Source organism: Euprymna scolopes, chromosome 6 (assembly GCF_053919585.1).
Source record: "Euprymna scolopes isolate OS-2025 chromosome 6, ASM5391958v1, whole genome shotgun sequence".
Classification (NCBI taxonomy): Eukaryota; Metazoa; Mollusca; class Cephalopoda; order Sepiida; family Sepiolidae; genus Euprymna; species Euprymna scolopes.
The window spans coordinates 157,529,462-157,553,672 of record NC_136487.1 but is presented as its reverse complement, the minus strand read 5'-3'; the positions used below and the strand labels follow the sequence as shown (position 1 = coordinate 157,553,672).

At 38.6% G+C, this 24,211-nt stretch overlaps 1 protein-coding gene across 2 annotated transcripts in view; it reads right to left on the bottom strand.

Annotated features, from left to right (window-relative positions):
- Window positions 1-24,211, bottom strand: part of LOC145278078 (death effector domain-containing protein-like) — a 61,669-nt gene that overhangs the window by 18,513 nt on the left and 18,945 nt on the right. For both annotated transcript variants that reach the window (XM_080130334.1, XM_080130335.1), the window contains exon 2: window positions 7,706-7,939. In XM_080130334.1, the coding sequence (XP_079986460.1) occupies window positions 7,706-7,939 (234 nt within the window). The remainder of the gene's footprint in view (window positions 1-7,705; window positions 7,940-24,211) is intronic.

The following is a 24,211-nucleotide window of genomic DNA, read 5'->3' as shown; positions in this document are numbered from 1 at the left end:
ACTTTGACCCCCTTGACAGCCAAATTTCTGGCCAAAAACCAATTAAAAAGATTTTTCCAAATATCAATAACCCTTATGTCAAATCTCGAGTCTGTAGACTGAAAATTGACAGAGTAGTTTGGTAGGGAAATGTACACACACAGACAGACAATTTCACTTTTATAAATACTAGCCTGGGTGCCCGGTGTTTGGAGGTGTGTGTTGAGCAAGAAAAAAAAATTGTGGTAGTAGGCAGGCAGGCTCGAACCCATACTGCAAAGGAGAAAAAGAATGTGGAAAAAAAATGACATCTTTGCCATTGCGTCCATTGCCAAACCGGAAGTGGCAAAGGTTTAAATTAAGGCTAGTCAATCGAAAAGAGAGGATGACTTTCGAAAAAGCGACCCCTCCTTGTAGAAAAGTGCCCAGTTGAGGGTGAAGCAATTAGTGTTTTTAGCTAATTTTTTAATATTTTGTTGTCCAAAGGGTCGAGCTTCAAAACGATACAAATTTCGTGAAAATCCGTCACCTCTGTCGAAAGTTTTAGGCAGACATATGTACACACATAAACAAACAAGTGAGATTTATATTATAGAAGACGGGTCAACAAGTAGTAATTTACATTGGACTTGAAGCATACCATATTGTAATCGGCTGGGAAGCAGGCCAGTAGAACAGTGTTTCATAAGTGGGCAGTTCTAAGAAAGAAGCTTTGTTCATGGAATCTGCATTTAAATAGTGAATGAAGGAAATTGTACATGTTAAATTAGATATAAAATTTCAACTCTGTAGACCAAATATTTGAAAATTTTTACCCCTTAACAGCAATTTTTGCCAGCTAAAAACCAAATTGAAAGTGTGCTACAGGTCCAAATAGCTTATATATATATATAGCTTTACAAGTGAATCACTACTTATCAAGACCCGAAGGCCACTTGAGGATAAAGGTTAATGAATGCAAGATGGTAGTGTAGTAATCATTAATGGTGTAAATCAGGCAGAATTTGGATTATTTAAGGGGATGACTCAACAAAAACTTGTTTACATTGGACTTGAAGATCCAACAAGAACTTGTTTATATTCTAAGAAAGAAGCTTTGTTCATGGAATCTGCATTTAAACAGAGAATGGGGGGAAATTATTGATAGTAATTGTAGTTAGTCAAGTGTTTTTGTGAAAGTTTGGCAAGGTGGGGGGATAGATTGGAGCTTGGAATACTGCACATTCTGAAAGATCTTAACTTTCTATGATCATCATTTGTGATTCAACCTCTGAATGTTGCATAAAGTATAGTTTTATAAAGATGGGGTGGTGAGCTATCTTTTTTTTTCTGTAGTGAAAAGCCTGTAGAACTACTACTCTGGAATTGTTAAGGTTGTGGTCTGTTGATATCTTGATCTGATATTCAACATAAGCAAATCCTGCCACTACTTGTCATATAGAATATCTGATGCTTCCAGATCAGGCTGTTTGAAGATACTGACCACGACTGGATAGAAGTCTGCAAGGATCCGTGGTGTAGTGAATAAAGTACCTGGTAAAAGGCAGTTATGGGTGACATTTTTCTGGATGTTGACGGTTCAATCCTCAGTGCAGGCGACACTAAAAAATATACAATTGTGAATTATTTAAGATCTCTGCTGAACGAGAGCAAGTTACCCTTGTGTAAAGGTTTCTATTCTATAATTCTGTGCAGATTCCCGAGTTCGACAGAAAGATTTTTAAATTCGACAGAAAGATTCCCGAGTTCAATAAGATAGACCTGAAAACGGCTGGAAGTTACATCGGCTGAAACGTTGTGTGAATAAGTTAACACTTAAGATGAGAACAGTAGTTCGAATAATCCAAATAACACAAATTTAAGTTTATTATTTTAATTTTGGTAAATTGTTTAACATAAAATGGGTGTCATATTCCAAAAATTATGTAAATTGATCAAGTAGTTTTTTTTATCTAAGAAAAAAATAAGTGATAATGTCATGTCTTGATCCGCCATATTTAATAAATAAAGGCAAACAATTCAATTCATACTACTAGCAATACACATGAAAAAATTGAAATAGCTTGAAATATTTCAATATTGGTATGCATAGAAAGAGCTTGATGAGCTAAGAAAGAATCTTTTTAAATTTTTAAAATATGATTAAAATTAAGGAAGTTACGGCTATTTTTGTGCCTCACACGTTTGGATATTTTTCCCTCTTTAAGACCATATGCGTTTCGTCACATTTTTTACACTACTTTTTCAGTAAAAATGTCATATCTTTGTTAAAACACAAGACTAAGAAATGAAATTTACCATATAAGTGTATTTTTGTACAAGGAATCAGAATATACAACTGAAAATCTCCCAAAGTTTATGGTTTCCAAATAATCTGCAGTAAATGTGCATAAATATGCAGCAATTCCTTAAAAATGCCATGTATCCATAAACAGAAAAGAAGTTGGAGAACTCAAAGTTGAATTGTAATGTGCTTTATGTACAAAAAACTTAAATCTAAACATAAGACCATTTAAAAATGAATATATTGCAATATTTCTTTGGTATTATTGTAGATTAACACCTTCTGTTTAACCCCACTCAACTTCTTCTGACCACCCCTCCAAAATGTGATTCTACCTTTTTAGGAAATTATGTATAAAATGCCATGAAAAACTTTAATGAAAGATAAACAAATTATTTTAGAATTGAATGTAAAATAATTTCCTAATATAGGTCATTCTAGCATTTTAGGGCAGTTAACTGGGTTTTTTTTTTTTTTTTTTTTTTTTTTTTCAAGATGATTATGTGTAGTTTTAAGAGGGTTTCTATGCAATGAGAATATGGGGAGGGTTGCCATTCGGACTTTGAATTAATTGTAGGGGCTAAGGAAAATTATGTGTGAACATACTGAAAACTTGACAGAGACAAAGCTAACAAAAACAATATTAGAGGGGGGAGCGGTTAGTTTCACAATTTAATGTAAAATAATTCACCATTTCCTGGCCATTCTAGCATTTTAGGACAGTTAACCAATTTATTTTCATGTGTATTTTTCTTTAAGGAAGGATCTATTTTTTGTTTGTTTGTTTTAGATGCTTGTATGTGGCTTACAAAGGTATTTTATTGGGGGGGGGCTTGCCACTCGAACTTAGTGTTATTGTTAGGGTTAAAGAGTGTTTTAGGAATACGAACCGTTACTTCATTTTTGTTTTGTTGTCCTAACTGCAAAATGCCGTTTCCATTTCAAATAAATATTTTACAGAAATATATATATATATGTGTGTGTGTGTATTCGACAGGTAAATAAGTCAGAAAATGTTATATTTAGTTTTAATTTAATAAGAAACTGCGTTGCGAAATTTCAAAGAAAATTCCATAAATTTGTTGATTTCTATTTTCGAGGTTGAAGGTGTTAATTCCATAGGCCGTTTATACTATGCTGGAGCAGGTTGTAAAAATATCTTTCGCTTAATAAGTAGAAAAAAAAAATAACGAAATAAAAAGCTTCCTAATTGTAGTTTGATGTGTTTTCTTTTAAAATTTCAAGAATATTGATATAGATTTTGAGGGTTTGTATTACTATACACAGATTCGAAAAAGTTGTCAAAAAACAAATATATAACAAATAAATGTTATCAAAAGCAAGTTACTTTTCTACATAACTGGATAATTTTTTAGTGTTTTTATTTAATGTAATATGTTTATTCAGCTTGAAAACAGTGTTTACCGATGTTTTGGAAAATTTAAAATGGCGCCCGACTCTTGAAACGGTAAGTTTGTGGAAAAGAGTTAAAAATAAAAAAGTAGACAAAATACTGCTAGAAACTCGCTCAATATATGTTACCGTGACATGTGACACAGGCTGACATATATTCGGTGAGTTTTTAACAGTATTTTGTATAGTTTTTTTTTTATTTTTAACTCCTTTTCTCAAACTTACCGTGTCAAAGAGAGTCGGGCCGGGCGCCATTTTTAATTTTCCAATACATCGGTAAACACTGCACGTTTTTCGAGCTGAATAAACATGTTACATTAAATAAAAACACTAGAAAATTATCCAGTTAGGTAGAAAAGTAACTTATCTTGCCTTTGATAACATTTATTTGTTATATATTTGTTTTTTGACAACTTTTTCGAATCTATGTATAAACGAGATTTTGATACTTATTTTGATTTTGAAAAAAAACATTTGTGGCTGTTCGCAGTAAAACATTGTTTTAATTCGCTGTTCAAAACTAATTTAAAGAATAAAAGTGCATGCAATCTACAAAAGTTTATTTTGTTTTTTTAACCATGTTTTTAAATTTGACGAGAAATGTGAGAAATTGCAACAGATTCAATGAATGTCCGCGTATTCAATCACCGTGAGCGGATATTTTGTCAACACGGTTTTTTAACAAATAAGAAATAATATTTTTATTATGTTTGAAACAACTTTAATAGTTTATTTTGGAAGTATATTCCATAAATAAAATAAAAAACCCACTTTAAAAACAGAAATTACGATTTTTTTATATTTTATTCGCAGTTTTGTCTTAGGGGTGTCAAATTTGCAATGGCGATTTTCCCAAAGATTCTGACACTGCTACAGATTCATAATGCCGAATTGGTTGGGATTGTTGTTATTATACATTCTGAAAACCGAATAGTTCTAAACTAATGTTATTCTGATAACAAAATAGCTCTAATTAAACATATAAGAACATTTATATTCATATTTTCAGGTTTTTCTTAATTCGTTCTTGAATAAAAATTAAAGAACGCATGTTGTTTATACACTGTGCTGTGCTATGGCTGCTGCTGCTAGTAATACTAACTTCATTTGACCAAATTCGAGAAATAGAAACAATTTTTTTTTCGGGTAGGTCCTTTTAAATTATCAATTACCGCGGTCCTACTCAACATAAAATAATACTTTTAATTGATAAAGATAGTAAAAAGATTGATTTACTTACTACTGGGTGTCCGAAGAATTTTTTTTTCAAAATGTTCGATACTAGTCATATTAAAGTCTTATTTTTAACACAACAAAAAAAGAAATGGTCAAAAATATTTCGGACACTTGACAGTATTAAGATTAACACCTCTACTGATTGGTTCCCAAATTTCATGACGAAATTCTTCATACAATCACGGTACGGACCTTTAGAAAACAGGGGGGGTCATTACAAAACCTTACCGAAAACGCCATTTTATGACGTTCACATTTTTATCTCTTTATTTGCTTAAAACTCTTAAAATATATAATGTACATTCATATTTATTAATTCATTTGAAAGTATATTCATTTCCGAACAAAACAGTAGTAATTTGAAGACTTGAAGTGCTTTGGTTTAAAAAATATGGCTATTTTAGTAGAACTACCTTGAAATCTGTGATTATCCAAAGCGTTTTTTCGTCCGTGTGTATTACTAATACTACCCAGATTAAAATCAGCGTTGTAATGGCTATGATTTACTATTAAAATCGCCATGTTTTCACATTGTATATATAAAAAAAGTACTTGAACAATTTGCGTGATTTTTATTTAATTCTGGATTTGCACTGAAGCAGCTTTTTTTATAGTAAAACAAAATTATGCTAGTATTAATGTTTAGTTGTTTATAGACGATTGCATTAGCCTCTTTATATTTACTGCGGAGAAAAATGTTTTTCTTTTTTTTTTTTGTATAAAAATGATTTATCGATTTTGAAAAAAAATTTATGTTAAAATAGTTTTTCTTTCTTAATAAAAAATAGAATTTTGGACCAAATAATTAAAAATTTTTCTTTTGTATTTAAAATGCTAGCATTTCAGCCCGGCATTGCCCAGGTGTTTGGAGGTGTATGTTGAGCAAAAAAAAAAGTGGTAGTAGGAAGGCAGGCTTGAATCCGTACTTCGAAGGAGGAAAAGAAAGTGAAAAAAACTTGACGTCTTTGCTGTTACGACCACCGTCAAACCGGAAGTGATGTAGGTTTAAATTAAGGCTAGACAATCGAAAAGAGAGGATGACTTTTAACAATATTGACAAAAAAAAGCGATCCTTCCCAATAGAAATGTGGCTAGTTGAAGGTGAAGAAATTAATGTTTTTAGCAAATTTTTCGATATTTGTCATCTGAAAGGTCGAGCTTAAAAATGATACTGATCTTGTGAAAATCAGTCGGCTCTGTCGAAAGTGTTGGGCAGACATGCAAACATTCATACATACATTTATATATTGGTAAGTAAGAATTTTCGACCCAAACCGATTAAAAAGCTTGCCCTATCTCTGAATACCCTTTATGTAAAATTTCAGATGTTTAAACAAGAAATTGTCTGAGTAATTTATATCTAAAATTTCAAGTGTTTATACTCAACATTGGCAGGAGTTTGGTAGAGTTCTCAAAGGTCAAATCGTTGAATTTTGACCCCTTAACAGCCAAATTTCTGGCCGAAAACCGATTACAAAGATTTTCCCAAATCTCACTATCCTGAATATCAAATTTCGAGTCTGTAGACTGAAAATTGACAGAGATATTGTGTAGGGAAATGTACACAGGCACATACATACAGACAGACAGACAGACACTGTCACTTTTATAGATATAGATTGGACCCAATATATAGCAATGATTTAAAAAGTTAAAAATATAAAAGAAAATGACACATGCGCACCACCGAGAATCGAAACCAAAGCATTTAGCGTATGATTTACTTTTTCTTTGGATGTTAATGTCCCAGCATACATAATTTGTAATGCCGTCGTTCACCCTTCACCCGGCAAATTCCATTTTAATTTTCGTACTTTTGCAGTGATTTTCCCTGGCTAAAATCCAAGTATAAAGTTTCACATGGGTTCAAATACCCTATATATTAAGTTTCATGTCTGTAGACCAAAAACTGACAGAAGTTTGGTCGGCAAAATTTTGTAAACAAATATATATATGCATATATAATATAGAAAAAGGTTTGTGTTCACTATAACCTTTTTACGCAAATATTACGCAAGTATAAATCATCTAGAATGTCTACAATAATATAATTATGCATGAATATAATTACACGTAATAGTTAACTAAAGATGATCATCCCATAAGAAAACTGAAAAAACAAATAGGGAATTAATTAAAATGAATGTCTAAAAGAATATGCAAATTAGCTAGATCTTTTGCAGATGAATGCAATTCCACGATCCATATATAACAAGGTAACATTTTTTTTTTTAAATAACTAGAAAAAAAAAAGAAAAAGAAGGCCTCAAATTTATAGGCGTATAGATTATTGCTGTGCCGCTAGATGTTCTGTGGTTGTGGGGATGTGTGTAATTGCAAGGTGTGTAGTTATTTATGTTGTTTTCTTTTAAAAAGGTTTCCTGTAAACAGATTATTGAAAGTCGATGAGATGAGTAGTCATAATTCATGGTAGTTTGCTCTTATACCTCTTGTGTTCCATTGTACAATTCTGTTTGTTGGTATGGATTTGCTAGTCATTGGGTGTTAGGAGTTTTGTTATTTGCATCCATTACCTCTGATCCGTTAATTTTTATTAGTTGTGACTGATCTTCAATTTTCAGCGTCCATTTCCTTAAATCTGTTTTGAATTGAGGATACTTGTCTAGAAGTTGAGCATAATGTATCTTTTTGGTTTTAACTTCTTTGTTGGATGGGGGTTTATTTTCTTTCCTTTCATGAGCGTCTTTTGGTGTTTGTCTTTCTTCCCTCCACCCCACCCCCGTATAGTCACATACTATTTAAGATACCGTAACATTATATACATATACTTACCACAAGTAACTTTCTTTTTTATGTCATCCGAATCTTGTGTTTTGTCAGTTGTTTTTTCTTGAGATGAACGAAGTCGAGACCTACGTCCACCACGACATCTTTTCTGTTTTTTATTAGTAGAACATGGTGTAGTTAAATCAGTCTTGCTGGTTGAACACTGTTCAGCGTTTTGTGCTCGTTTGTGTCCAATGCGAGAGGTTTCTTCGAGATATTCATCAACTGGATCGGGAGTAACTGTAACAAAAACAAATATAAAATCAAAATAATATTCATTTGCAGAAAAAAAAAAAGAAGATTTTGTTGTTATGAATTGCTGTCTCTTGGAAAGCGTTTCTTAAGAACATCCGATGAAAACAAAATATAACAGAATGTGTATGGCGGCTATATGCAAATACCGAGTCGTATACGAAATAAAGTTATGATAAAAAAAAATTTTTTTAAAGAAATACGTTAAAGATGTAAGTGACGTCACAGCCATAACGAGAAGTCACGTGTGGTGGGAGAATGAAGACTAAAGGTCCTTTCTTAAAACCTGAAACAGGAGTTCAGTTTGGATTTCTCTATCAAACATATTTGATATCTGTCTTTCTGTACTCCAGCATCTATCAATTAGGAAATTGTATTGATCTTTATAGGTCAATATTGACCACTTAAGTGACCTCCGAACATGATATATATGCAAGTCATATCAATATTTTATCTCAAGTCAGATGTACCCTGCTTGTACGATAGTGTTCACACTTTTTAAAGAGAAATTTCAAATGAATGTTTTATTTTATTTAATATTAGTTATACCTACCCGGCATTGTCTGGTATACTGTTGTAATTGCAAATATGCAAATACTGCAGTATATATGCAGTATATGCAAATACCGAGTTGTGGGCGAAATAACGTCATGGTAATGAAAAAGAAAGACTATAAAAAGGAGAGAGGTTGTTAAAGACGATTGTGTTAGAGATGTGGAGGCCGTTCAAAAATACAGAGAAGAGAAAGAAGGAAGGGGATCAGGTTAGGGACGTGGGTGATGTAACAGCTCTAACGAGAAGTCACGCATGTCGGGAGAATGAGGAAATATCTTTTCTTCAAAGCCTAAAGAACGAGTTGAAGTTCTTTTCTTTTTCCTATTTTTTGTCTCCGTTGTGACTGAATCTGCAATGTGTGGGTCCCGAGTATCTGCATGTTAACACGTGTGTGAACATTGTAATGTTACAAAAAGGAAAAAAATTTTTTTATTTAATTTGAATTCAATTTATTTTTATGGAAATCACTCCAAACAAGGCATAAACCCACTTAACGTAAGGATATAACAAGAACGAAAGATAATTATCGCAAAGATAGGAAATGCCTATTGACCTTAATCTTGAAAAGATCAAGGCCATGGGTAGGAGGATGAAACTATTACAGTAGAAGGCTTTCCAGCATCTAGGGACCTCAATAGTGAAGGGGTGTGATTTTGCTGCTTGCCAGGTTAGTGGATTGCATACAACTCACACAAAAGCTATCTAGAACTCCAACCACAACCTACAGAGAGGATCTGAACCAAGAGGACAATATCTAAACAGTGTCATTCGAGAGACACCAGAACATCTGTTAGATCCTGGCAATCAGCTTGTTCTTGGTGTTGCAGACGGTACACGAGTTGTGTTCCTCAATTGTATTCCCCACATAATAGTTGCGATCAGGTGAGTTAAAAGGCCAGATATTGGCACTGATGAAATTGGGAAAGTTGTCATTTCTTGCTAGCTACTTTATTGCAATTTTCCATCTAAAATCTCATTGCTTTTAAGGTATTCAAAGAGCATTTTTTGAATGACATGAATTATGATGCAGGTCACTCTCTTCCCATATTGTATTTTCTAGTTGTAATTTAAATGTTAAATGGTTCAAAATGAAAGGATAGAAAAGAATTATTGAATTTGTTTTAAATAATAATAAAAAAAAAAAAAAAAAAAAATTAAAAAAACAAAAACACCCTGAATAATTTAATTTTTTTTAATTAAACGTGATAGACTAAAACTTGGACTTAAGCATGATAGACCAACAGACACTTATAGATATGCTTGGACATGTCTAACATAAAGTATCTCATTGGATTTTCAAAGTCACACTCAAATAGCATTTGAGTTGACAAATCAAACTGGACTTCTAACTTGTTAATTTTTAGTTGTTACAGTGTGTGTGAGGTTTGCCTGGTCAGAAAATACACGTAAATATATTTTAATTCATGCAGATTTCTTATTATAAAGGCAATTCTCTATTGAATATACTACTGATCTCAACAAAAAACACTTGATGTCATCAGCTAGAATTGAAACCAAACATTTAGTGCTCCAGTTGCGTTCCTTACCATTTGAGCTATCAAATCAGATAGATAAGAAAGATTTATATTTAAATAAAGCTATGAATGAATTTTCACATGCACGAAAGTAATAGAAATGTCGGCAAGTTGAAATGAACTCATTCCTAAAACTGTTCATCTCTGGAACACAATGTAGTGGAGAGAAAAAGCGACAGAATAGGGAGAGAAGGGAGATAGAAGAGGAAGGGGAGGGGGATATACTAGAAAATTTGTTTTTAAACTTCCTTTTTACCTGAAATCCTTACAATTTAGACTTTAGAAAAAAAAAAAAAAAAAATGGCACTTGTGCACAGGTACAACTTTTTAGTTTTCAGTTGAGACATTTGGAGAACGTATAGCAAGGGCAGGCAAATTGTTTTATGTCTCTGCTATTATACAAGTTACTTTGTGTGTGTGTGTGTGTGTGTGTGTGTGTGTGTGTGTGTGTGTGTGTGCGCGCGCACGTTCATTTTCTATGGTCTCCGAAACTACTGTGACCTTTTTAAATTTCACACAAATGTACTTGATGTGTCGAGGAGTGTTATGTAGGCTTTGTATTAGAATGCCTCTGATAAGTATAAAAAATCAGTAATCAAATAAATCTGATTAAAGAAGGAAGACCGATTTTGATCCAATATTTTAATATGGCTCAGCATCACAAGTGCATTTTAGATTTATAACTACACAAAAGCAGAAAGGCTGCGAATAAAATCAACAGTAGTTTTTTTTGATGACGGGTGCATTCAAAATGAATGCTTTTGTTTAGAGCATAATTGGGCCATGATACTTGTATTTTTAAACTTTAATTTAAGTGATTATGTAAAAAAATTTTTTTTATAAAATCCAGAGTTGATTCTTTGATAAAACAGGAGAGCATTCAAAATGAATGTTTCTCTTTAGAGTACAATTGAAACATGGTATTGTACTTCTGCATATTTAACTTTAATTCAAGCCATTATATAAAAACAATTTTATAAAATCAACAATATGTTCTCTACAGTGCAATGTAAACTACAATGTATTGTTGATCAAGTCACCGCAGGAAGGCATGTGAAGCTTCTTGCCGTTACACCATGGTGGGTTCTTCAACAAGAGCAGGCAATCAATCAATTTGATTAAAAAATGATAGCATGCAACATTTGTTGATCCTCATTTAATCCCAGGCAATGCTAGTGTGTGTGTGTATATATATATATATTTTATTATTTGAGGGTAAACAGTTACATATGGTCACTACCAATAGCTATTTGTTTCAATCAAAGAGACTTCCTCAGGCGACCTAAAACCTCTTGACGCCAAAAAGAAAAAAAAAAACTAAGTTTTTTTTTTCTTTTCGGCGTCAAGGTTCTAGGTCGCCTGAGGAAGTCTCTTTGACTGAAACAGATGGCTATTTGTAGCGACCATATGTAACTGTTTACCCTCAAATAATAATAAAAAAAAAATATTTTGCTCTTTTTATTGAGCACTATTTAACAACCACGTTGTTTTCATTAGTCCCGACTTTTGAACACCTCAAACCTGAACATTATATATATATATATATATATATATATATATATATATATATAATGATTGCTACATCTTGACAGAAGCTTGCTATCCCTTCAGATTGATGTAGTGCATCCATGCACATGTAGATGGCTCTTTAAACCAACTACACTCTTGCAAAATTGTCCAGAGGCAACAGAGGAACTTGCCAGTATTTGGTATTGTTTGTGGTGGGACTTCATTATGCACCTTTCAGAATCTTGTCAAAACACTTGCTGAATTAGAGACAAAACCAGAGATATTACTGCAATACTTGTGTGGTCTTGGAATACACACACACACACTAGACACACACTTTATTCTAATTTGATGTCATTTGAAAATCATAAGCTGTGACATATCTTAAGACCTAACTAAAAGTAATAAGTCTCGCTACTATCCTCATAAATAAGAAAAAATAAAACTATTATTTTGCTAATTTACATCTGGTTATTTATATAAATGAGATGGTAAAAGGGTCACCCTTTCTCTAAATGCTTGCAATGTTAATCATGATCGATGAAAAATGCAGCAACACATTTGTTTATTTAAACTTGCATGATGGTTTTTCATTTTGTACATTACGCAATGATATAAAAATCTACAAGTAACCAAAACCGGTTAAGTCACAAATACTAATCCCAAACTGTTCTATTTTACTTACATTCAAAAATTCATAAACTGTGACATCCTTTTCAAAAAAATTTTTTTTGGCATAACTAAAAATAATACATTTTTTTTACTTTTGTATTATTTAAAAAAATTTTTTTTTTTTTTTTTTTTACTCATTTTTACCCCAAACAAGGCGTATTGCCACTTGGAATGTAAAAGGCTACTATTTTGGATCATGTCTATGAGGGGACTGTGAGGCATTGAGCAGTTAGATGTCTGTTCACATTACATTTAGACTTTGGCATGTTAGTAAAGTCAGGTAAGTAGGTAATTCCAAAGTCGAGCAGTCTGAGGGAATGTATTATTTAAGTAGAAGGCTTTCTGGCATCTAGAGAGCTCAACAGTGAAGAGGTAAAATCTTGCTGATTGTCGGGATAGTCAGGAGTATGTACGTCGAGGATGTACAAGTTTTGAGTTCACCTTAAGAGTACATTCCATAAAAATGCTTCTAAAACAGAGTAGTGGTAGATGGGCAGAAATCAGAAGCTCACAGTATTAGATATTATTTAATTGGAATTCATTATTGAGATGAAGCATTGTCTGAAGATAGCGGTTTCAATCCTACCCAAAGCTAGTCAGAGGCTTACTTGGCCAAAAACGTGGTGAGACGACAACTATGGAAAGCAGTAATTGCTGAAGATGCAGTTAGGAGATTCAGAGTTTCTATCCTGTCGCAGTTACCACCTGATGAAGGTCAAAGGAATAGTTGTCCGAAACATGAAACAACAACTAAAAAAGATGAGGATAATAGTCCGCAATTAATAAATTAATTCACAATATTAATACTGGAATCTCTTAGGGGTCCATCCTAGGCCCAACTCTCTTCCTGATTTACATCAATGATCTCCCAAATCACATCCTAAGATCATTTCCAAACTTTACAACAAATGCCTTAATGAATCTTGCTTTCCTGCCTGCTGGAAAACTGCTTCTGTGATACCAGTTTTCAAGAATTCTGGCGAAAGAACTGACCCAGTAAATTACCGCCCCATTAGCCTCCTCCCACTTTTCGCCAAAATATTTGAGTCCATAATTAACCAAGCTCTAGTCCATCACCTTACAGATGCTAAACTTCTGACCGAATAACAATATGGATTTAAGCAAGCATATTCCACAACAGACATCTTAACTGTAATCTCTGAACGAACGTATATACCATTCACTGGATAAAGTAGGAGAGGGCAGAACGGTAGTTCTAGATATATCTAAGACTTTTAACAGGGTATGGCATGAAGGTTTTCTTAGGAAAATCAGATCATACGGTATCACTGGAAGAATACTTAACATAATTAAATCCTTCTTAGATAAGAGAAAAATCCAGGTTGTCCTCGATGGTTCTACATCTAAACAATATGATATAAATGCGGGAGTGCCTCTATTATTCCTAATATTCATAAATGACCTCTCTGACAAAATTGTCTGTGAGATGGGTATATATGCTGATGACACCATGCTCTATAGCAGACATGACAGGAAAACAAATGAACACATATCTAAAGAAATAGCAGAAACACTAGAGGATGACCTCCAATCTGTAGTGGAATGGGGACAAAAATGGATGGTCACATTCAATGCTGCCAAGACTAAGCTTGTTTCCTTCAATAATTACAAGAAACCTTCACTACCACCAATAGTAATGGCCAAGAACACATTACCCGAAAGTACTTCCTTAAATTCCTCGGCCTAACGTTTACAGGGAAGACGAACTGGAATAGATACACTGAGAGCATTGCTAAAGCTGCTGCGAAGAAGGTGGGTTCTCTCTACCATGCTAGAAAACTACTTACGCCTGAAAGTATCATGTACCTCTATAAGGCCACCATTCGCCCATGTATGAAGTACTGTTGTCACATTTGGGCTGGTGCATCTGCTACTAGTCTCTCACTCCTTGACAGGGTTCAAAAGAGAGTTGCCAACCTGATAGGTCCTGAACTGTCATCTAAGCTTCAGCCTCTGTCCCATCAACGAAATGTTGCATCCCTCTGCCTGTTCTACAAGTATTTTATTGGTGAATGCTCTGACGAACTACAAGCACTTGTACCCCTTTGACGTGAATATCCCCCCCCCCCGACAAACTCGATAAGCAGCTAAATCCCACCCCTTCACAGTAGAGATCCCTAGGTGTAAGAAAGCATTCTGCTACAATAGTTTCTTCCCCAGAACTGCTAGGCTTTGGAACTCCCTTCCGGGATTCTGCTTTCTCAAGTGTACTGATATGCAGAAGTTCAAGTGTAATGTAAACAGACATCTTGCTACTCATCTTCTTTCATAATACTCCTGCAACTTATGCCCCTGATAGTAGCTCCCTACTTCAAAGTGGCACTGTGCCTTGTTTGGGATGAAAATTGAATATGAATATATATATATATATATATATATATATATATATATATATATATATATATATATATATACCCGATGAACCAAGCGCAAGAGAGATTTAAACAATTGCACTTAAAAGGGACGGTCAGAATCCTAAAATAATCTCTTGATTGGAATATCCGAGTTTGCAAGTGAATGCTTGGCATTCAGTAGGATGCCCCATCCCCAGCTTGAACAAACAGATAAAAAAAAAAATGTTGGCATAAATTCTATATCCATGACAATCTTGAAGGTCAGGTTTTGAGATCATATTAAAATAACCTGGAATCTTATTCAAGTCCATGATGAAAATGTATGGCCAGTGTCTGTTCCACACAGAAACAAGTCAGGTTTGGTCGCCTGTAAGTGAATCGCTAGGAGATTGTAGCTTTTTAGTTCTCTCCCACTGCAAGAACTTAGACACCATGGTCGGAAAGTGGGATTGAGAAATCAGCGCCCTTGAGGAATGCACCCTGACTTGCAAAAAAATGCTGGTTAATTGTCGGCATTCTCCAGTAAGACTGCATCACGTGATTAGCAATTAACTAACCTCTTCTTAAAGAGAAAAAGCAAAGCCTGGGAGGGTGGACTTCCTAGAACTGCACAGAACTAACATCCAATCGCAATCAACAGGAACCAGATCATTACAGGAATGCTTTAATCTCTGTTGATTTGGGGGGGGGGGGGATAAAAATCCCTAGGTTGTAATTTGATCCTTAATGGAGATCTAATAATATGGATCTATATTAGGCGTTGGATTACTATGCTTACATTTATCTTTTGTTTAAATTCTTCAGCATTGTCCAGGAAACAGTGAAGAAATTTTAGTTTTTAACTGTTTGCACATTTTTAAACTTATACAGAAAAATAAATAAAATTTTAGTTGTAAGGTAGACAATTATTATATTCTTCAGGGTAAAATGAGCTATCGTCTCATTGATTTTTTTATCTGTGAGTGTTTAAGCACGTTTCATATCAAGTTTTATATTATGCACAGGAGACAGGAAACCCTTTGTGAAAATTCAGATACTAATTTTGATAAAATTATAACTTTTAAGTATTAAAAAATAAAACTATCCAGTAGAATTTTAATTAAAAGATAAAAATCGATTTTCGTATTTTGCCAATCCACCATTCATTATTACTTAGTTAAATGACAGACCGACTTATCTCCCCTTGCTTTATGATTTCTGCTCTGATCAATAGCTGATTGGCAAAATATAAAACTGATTTTTTTTATTTTTAATTGAAATTCTACTGTAATTTTCCTTAATTTTTGGTGTAGATATCTACTTTTGGCTGGTACGTAAGTATACAAAATGTTTTTTTTATGTCAAGAATGAGAGGTCAATAGAAACGTTTTAATTTGAATAGGATAAAATATGCATCAAGTGCGCTTGAAACCAAATCAGAACGTAATATTAGGAAAATAAACAAATATTTTAAGTTTTTTTTATGTTAATTTATTTGGAATCACACTTTTCACTTATATTGTTTGAAAGCCATCAGGGATTCTAGCAACATACGTGAAAATGGATGGCAAGATTGAGAAATTTTTTTAATTTGGTCATAAAATTTGAACGCATGAAAGAGCAAGTGCTAATGTGATTGCAAAAGTTATGAGTAGATGATTTAAGTCCAGGGAACTTCTACCATTATTCGCCAGCAGAGCATTATCACTGTCAACAAAGAGAACAGTCTGATTTTACACATCAGTGGCAATATGTTTTGAATGAACCAAAGTAAAATAGAAATTTACAAATGATTTTAACTAACATCACTTTATTTACATGAAATTAATGTATAACTTTGGAGATCAACCTAAAAAATTAATATCACAAAAAACAGAAAGTGGACCTTGGGTTTACTTTCAGATATTCTGGAGGATTACCATACAGCGGGTAGATGCATTCAAAGAAGATATGGAGGATTACCATACAGTGGGTAGATACATTCAAAGAAGATATGGAGTTACATCAGCTGAAACATTGTGAGAATAGCACTCAAGATGAGAACAGTAATTTGAATAATAGAAATTATGAATCCTCATCTAAAGAATTCACAAACATTAAATCCGTTCAGATTTTGTCCTCACATTCTATGAGCAATGTTTCTGACAAAAGGGAAAATATTTCTTTTTTTACATCAGCCATTGCTTTAAGCTGATGACATACAAAGAATAAGTCCTCTCATAGTATTCATAATCATTGTACAACTCTGAATCTATTTATCTCATTAACTGGAGTGTTATTTTAGCTTTGATATTGATGTAATGCATATGAATACATCCAGGTTCCTCGCACAAGAATATGATTGGCTGGTGTAAGTCATAAATATAAACTGGTAATTCCCTAAGTACGGACAGGTAGAGCCAGGAGTACGGACAGATAGAGCCAGGAGGATGGACAGATAGAGCCAGGAGGATGGACAGATAGAGCCAGGAGGATGGACAGATAGAGCCAGGAGGATGGACAGATAGAGCCAGGAGGACGGACAGATAGAGCCAGGAGGATGGACAGATAGAGCCAGGAGGACGGACAGATAGAGCCAGGAGGATGGACAGATAGAGCCAGGAGGATGGACAGATAGAGCCAGGAGGATGGACAGATAGAGCCAGGAGGACGGACAGATAGAGCCAGGAGGACGGACAGATAGAGCCAGGAGGACGGACAGATAGAGCCAGGAGGATGGACAGATAGAGCCAGGAGGATGGACAGATAGAGCCAGGAGGATGGACAGATAGAGCCAGGAGGATGGACAGATAGAGCCAGGAGGATGGACAGATAGAGCCAGGAGGATGGACAGATAGAGCCAGGAGGATGGACAGATAGAGCCAGGAGGATGGACAGATAGAGCCAGGAGGATGGACAGATAGAGCCAGGAGGATGGACAGATAGAGCCAGGAGGACGGACAGATAGAGCCAGGAGGATGGACAGATAGAGCCAGGAGGATGGACAGATAGAGCCAGGAGGATGGACAGATAGAGCCAGGAGGACGGACAGATAGAGCCAGGAGGACGGACAGATAGAGCCAGGAGGATGGACAGATAGAGCCAGGAGGACGGACAGATAGAGCCAGGAGGATGGACAGATAGAGCCAGGAGGATGGACAGATAGAGCCAGGAGGATGGACAGATAGAGCCAGGAGGACGGACAGATAGAGCCAGGAGGACGGACAGATAGAGCCAGGAGGATGGACAGATAGAGCCAGGAGGATGGACAGATAGAGCCAGGAGGATGGACAGATAGAGCCAGGAGGACGGACAGATAGAGCCAGGAGGATGGACAGATAGAGCCAGGAGGACGGACAGATAGAGCCAGGAGGATGGACAGATAGAGCCAGGAGGATGGACAGATAGAGCCAGGAGGACGGACAGATAGAGCCAGGAGGACGGACAGATAGAGCCAGGAGGATGGACAGATAGAGCCAGGAGGATGGACAGATAGAGCCAGGAGGATGGACAGATAGAGCCAGGAGGATGGACAGATAGAGCCAGGAGGATGGACAGATAGAGCCAGGAGGATGGACAGATAGAGCCAGGAGGATGGACAGATAGAGCCAGGAGGATGGACAGATAGAGCCAGGAGGACGGACAGATAGAGCCAGGAGGACGGACAGATAGAGCCAGGAGGATGGACAGATAGAGCCAGGAGGACGGACAGATAGAGCCAGGAGGACGGACAGATAGAGCCAGGAGGATGGACAGATAGAGCCAGGAGGATGGACAGATAGAGCCAGGAGGATGGACAGATAGAGCCAGGAGGATGGACAGATAGAGCCAGGAGGATGGACAGATAGAGCCAGGAGGATGGACAGATAGAGCCAGGAGGATGGACAGATAGAGCCAGGAGGACGGACAGATAGAGCCAGGAGGATGGACAGATAGAGCCAGGAGGATGGACAGATAGAGCCAGGAGGATGGACAGATAGAGCCAGGAGGATGGACAGATAGAGCCAGGAGGATGGACAGATAGAGCCAGGAGGATGGACAGATAGAGCCAGGAGGACGGACAGATAGAGCCAGGAGGACGGACAGATAGAGCCAGGAGGATGGACAGATAGAGCCAGGAGGACGGACAGATAGAGCCAGGAGGATGGACAGATAGAGCCAGGAGGATGGACAGATAGAGCCAGGAGGATGGACAGATAGAGCCAGGAGGACGGACAGATAGAGCCAGGAGGACGGACAGATAGAGCCAGGAGGATGGACAGATAGAGCCAGGAGGATGGACAGATAGAGCCAGGAGGATGGACAGATAGAGCCAGGAGGACGGACAGATAGAGCCAGGAGGATGGACAGATAGAGCCAGGAGGACGGACAGATAGAGCCAGGAGGATGGACAGATAGAGCCAGGAGGACGGACAGATAGAGCCAGGAGGACGGACAGATAGAGCCAGGAGGATGGACAGATAGAGCCAGGAGGATGGACAGATAGAGCCAGGAGGATGGACAGATAGAGCCAGGAGGACGGACAGATAGAGCCAGGAGGATGGACAGATAGAGCCAGGAGGACGGACAGATAGAGCCAGGAGGATGGACAGATAGAGCCAGGAGGATGGACAGATAGAGCCAGGAGGATGGACAGATAGAGCCAGGAGGACGGACAGATAGAGCCAGGAGGACGGACAGATAGAGCCAGGAGGACGGACAGATAGAGCCAGGAGGATGGACAGATAGAGCCAGGAGGATGGACAGATAGAGCCAGGAGGATGGACAGATAGAGCCAGGAGGATGGACAGATAGAGCCAGGAGGATGGACAGATAGAGCCAGGAGGATGGACAGATAGAGCCAGGAGGATGGACAGATAGAGCCAGGAGGATGGACAGATAGAGCCAGGAGGATGGACAGATAGAGCCAGGAGGATGGACAGATAGAGCCAGGAGGATGGACAGATAGAGCCAGGAGGATGGACAGATAGAGCCAGGAGGATGGACAGATAGAGCCAGGAGGATGGACAGATAGAGCCAGGAGGATGGACAGATAGAGCCAGGAGGATGGACAGATAGAGCCAGGAGGACGGACAGATAGAGCCAGGAGGACGGACAGATAGAGCCAGGAGGATGGACAGATAGAGCCAGGAGGACGGACAGATAGAGCCAGGAGGATGGACAGATAGAGCCAGGAGGATGGACAGATAGAGCCAGGAGGATGGACAGATAGAGCCAGGAGGACGGACAGATAGAGCCAGGAGGACGGACAGATAGAGCCAGGAGGATGGACAGATAGAGCCAGGAGGATGGACAGATAGAGCCAGGAGGATGGACAGATAGAGCCAGGAGGATGGACAGATAGAGCCAGGAGGATGGACAGATAGAGCCAGGAGGATGGACAGATAGAGCCAGGAGGATGGACAGATAGAGCCAGGAGGATGGACAGATAGAGCCAGGAGGATGGACAGATAGAGCCAGGAGGACGGACAGATAGAGCCAGGAGGACGGACAGATAGAGCCAGGAGGACGGACAGATAGAGCCAGGAGGATGGACAGATAGAGCCAGGAGGATGGACAGATAGAGCCAGGAGGATGGACAGATAGAGCCAGGAGGATGGACAGATAGAGCCAGGAGGATGGACAGATAGAGCCAGGAGGATGGACAGATAGAGCCAGGAGGATGGACAGATAGAGCCAGGAGGATGGACAGATAGAGCCAGGAGGATGGACAGATAGAGCCAGGAGGATGGACAGATAGAGCCAGGAGGATGGACAGATAGAGCCAGGAGGATGGACAGATAGAGCCAGGAGGATGGACAGATAGAGCCAGGAGGATGGACAGATAGAGCCAGGAGGATGGACAGATAGAGCCAGGAGGATGGACAGATAGAGCCAGGAGGATGGACAGATAGAGCCAGGAGGACGGACAGATAGAGCCAGGAGGACGGACAGATAGAGCCAGGAGGACGGACAGATAGAGCCAGGAGGATGGACAGATAGAGCCAGGAGTACGGACAGATAGAGCCAGGAGGACGGACAGATAGAGCCAGGAGGATGGACAGATAGAGCCAGGAGTACGGACAGATAGAGCCAGGAGGATGGACAGATAGAGCCAGGAGGATGGACAGATAGAGCCAGGAGGACGGACAGATAGAGCCAGGAGGACGGACAGATAGAGCCAGGAGGATGGACAGATAGAGCCAGGAGGATGGACAGATAGAGCCAGGAGGATGGACAGATAGAGCCAGGAGGATGGACAGATAGAGCCAGGAGGACGGACAGATAGAGCCAGGAGGATGGACAGATAGAGCCAGGAGGATGGACAGATAGAGCCAGGAGGATGGACAGATAGAGCCAGGAGGATGGACAGATAGAGCCAGGAGGATGGACAGATAGAGCCAGGAGGACGGACAGATAGAGCCAGGAGGATGGACAGATAGAGCCAGGAGGATGGACAGATAGAGCCAGGAGGATGGACAGATAGAGCCAGGAGTACGGACAGATAGAGCCAGGAGGATGGACAGATAGAGCCAGGAGGATGGACAGATAGAGCCAGGAGGATGGACAGATAGAGCCAGGAGGATGGACAGATAGAGCCAGGAGGATGGACAGATAGAGCCAGGAGGATGGACAGATAGAGCCAGGAGGATGGACAGATAGAGCCAGGAGGATGGACAGATAGAGCCAGGAGGACGGACAGATAGAGCCAGGAGGACGGACAGATAGAGCCAGGAGGACGGACAGATAGAGCCAGGAGGATGGACAGATAGAGCCAGGAGGATGGACAGATAGAGCCAGGAGGATGGACAGATAGAGCCAGGAGGATGGACAGATAGAGCCAGGAGGATGGACAGATAGAGCCAGGAGGATGGACAGATAGAGCCAGGAGGATGGACAGATAGAGCCAGGAGGATGGACAGATAGAGCCAGGAGGATGGACAGATAGAGCCAGGAGGATGGACAGATAGAGCCAGGAGGATGGACAGATAGAGCCAGGAGGATGGACAGATAGAGCCAGGAGGATGGACAGATAGAGCCAGGAGGATGGACAGATAGAGCCAGGAGGATGGACAGATAGAGCCAGGAGGATGGACAGATAGAGCCAGGAGGATGGACAGATAGAGCCAGGAGGATGGACAGATAGAGCCAGGAGGATGGACAGATAGAGCCAGGAGGATGGACAGATAGAGCCAGGAGGATGGACAGATAGAGCCAGGAGGATGGACAGATAGAGCCAGGAGGATGGACAGATAGAGCCAGGAGGATGGACAGATAGAGCCAGGAGGATGGACAGATAGAGCCAGGAGTACGGACAGATAGAGCCAGGAGGATGGACAGATAGAGCCAGGAGGATGGACAGATAGAGCCAGGAGGACGGACAGATAGAGCCAGGAGGACGGACAGATAGAGCCAGGAGGATGGACAGATAGAGCCAGGAGGATGGACAGATAGAGCCAGGAGGATGGACAGATAGAGCCAGGAGGATGGACAGATAGAGCCAGGAGGATGGACAGATAGAGCCAGGAGGATGGACAGATAGAGCCAGGAGGATGGACAGATAGAGCCAGGAGGATGGACAGATAGAGCCAGGAGGATGGACAGATAGAGCCAGGAGGATGGACAGATAGAGCCAGGAGGATGGACAGATAGAGCCAGGAGGATGGACAGATAGAGCCAGGAGGATGGACAGATAGAGCCAGGAGGATGGACAGATAGAGCCAGGAGGACGGACAGATAGAGCCAGGAGGATGGACAGATAGAGCCAGGAGGATGGACAGATAGAGCCAGGAGGACGGACAGATAGAGCCAGGAGGATGGACAGATAGAGCCAGGAGGACGGACAGATAGAGCCATAAAAGAAATGTAAATTATGTAGTGGGCATCTTGGAGGCTTCCTATTGATAGGGAGAAGGGTAGAAGGGTTCATCCACTCGACTAGCTAAGAGACTAAAAAAACTAAGACTTATCCAAAGGGCTGGGGTCTGACAGAACCACATGCACCCTACTCAGGCAGGAAACACATGCTCAAATCCTCTTCATACTCACAAGCTCGTATCCACCTTTTCCCCCAAAACAGCAAAATGTAATCTTTTTCTATTGCATCTGATCTTGACATTCGATTGGTGCTTAAAGAACGCGATCAGATCCTGATCAGTAAAAGATTCAACCCATTGGTCATCTCTCAGACCAAACCTCCACACCATCATATGTGTTACAACCACAATCATGAGAAACACCATTTGTCTCTCCTTGTTCCATGACGGACCAACATTGTCCATTATGTTAGTAGATGAAGATGCTAGAGATCGATACGATCCATCACCTTGTTGACTTATCCCCCAGTACCACCAGGGTTTGTGGCATTCGAAGAAAACATGTTCAGGCGTGTCTTCTGCTGAACACTGTGCAAATCCACGATTCCAGAACTGTGTTGTATGGCATTGAGGGGTAATACATTTAGAGTCAATTGCCAGGTCAGAGAGAACTCAGAGTTGTTGAGATAACTACAACCTTGCGCCCAATTCCATTTGAACCCGATCCTCTCTTCTGAGCATTCCAACCGTCCGATGAGTGGGTCATCAGCAGCACCTTCTAAATCCCCTATAGAATTTGTTTTTTAAGAAATCAAAAAAAGGTCAACCTTTGAAGTGCAGCTCGGCACTCTGAGAAACAATATTGCCCTTTGGCCTACGACACTCTCGATTAAATGATCAAAAATGAGATCGGGGAAAGGCATTATCTGTTAATATATTAATGGATGCAAGGACTGTAACTCTTCGCTATCCTCAAGGGTTGTAGAACTCTTTGGTAACTAAGTGCTGAGAGGAAAAGACAGTGAATCAGGGAAGCCAGCCCAGTAAAGAAGGACCGAGTAACCGGAGCAGATAGCGTACGTTGTAAAAGAAATAAAGCATCCATTTCTAAACCCTTGCATTGTTTTTTCTTTCAATACTACGGATTAACAAATGGTAGCAGAGTGTAGTTTTTGAAGAAAACAATATTCTAACAAACTCCTTTCAAGCATACAAAAAAAGACAAAAAAAAAAAACTACAGTCAGTGTGGATAAAATAAAACAAGCAAAAAAAAAAAAAAAAACGCAAGTAAAAAAAAATTAAAAAAAAGAAAGAAAGAAAAGTTTCATTTTTCTTCTTTTCCTATTTCATGTTGGTTTTTTATATTTTTTAAAGAAAAAAAAATAAGCAAAAGGAACTTTAACATTTTCACAACACAGGAGTTCGTAAATTCCGTTTTTTGGGGTTTTTTTTTTTTAACTCTGAACACATAGTTTGCTGGAAATTTTTAAAAAGTGTTCCTGATATAAATAAATAAACAAAATGATTAAGAGAACTAGTCCTACTTTTCACAAGTTAAAATCCTATGAATTATATAAAAACGGAGATTTTGGCTTGGTCTGAAATATCAGAATTATCTAAAACAAAGGCTGGCATTACTGTTGCTTTCTCTGCCAGAGTCCAATGAGTCTATGATATGAGAAAAAGTTATTTCACAATTATCTATCGACGAGTTAAAGCAAGAAAACTGCCTGGATATTTTAGATTTTCTCAACAAACATTTAGCAAAAGATGATTTAAGTGATTGCTTTCAGAAATTTGAGAATTTTGATGGATTCTCCTGAAACGAGAATCGATCTGTGAATGAATATATCGCCATG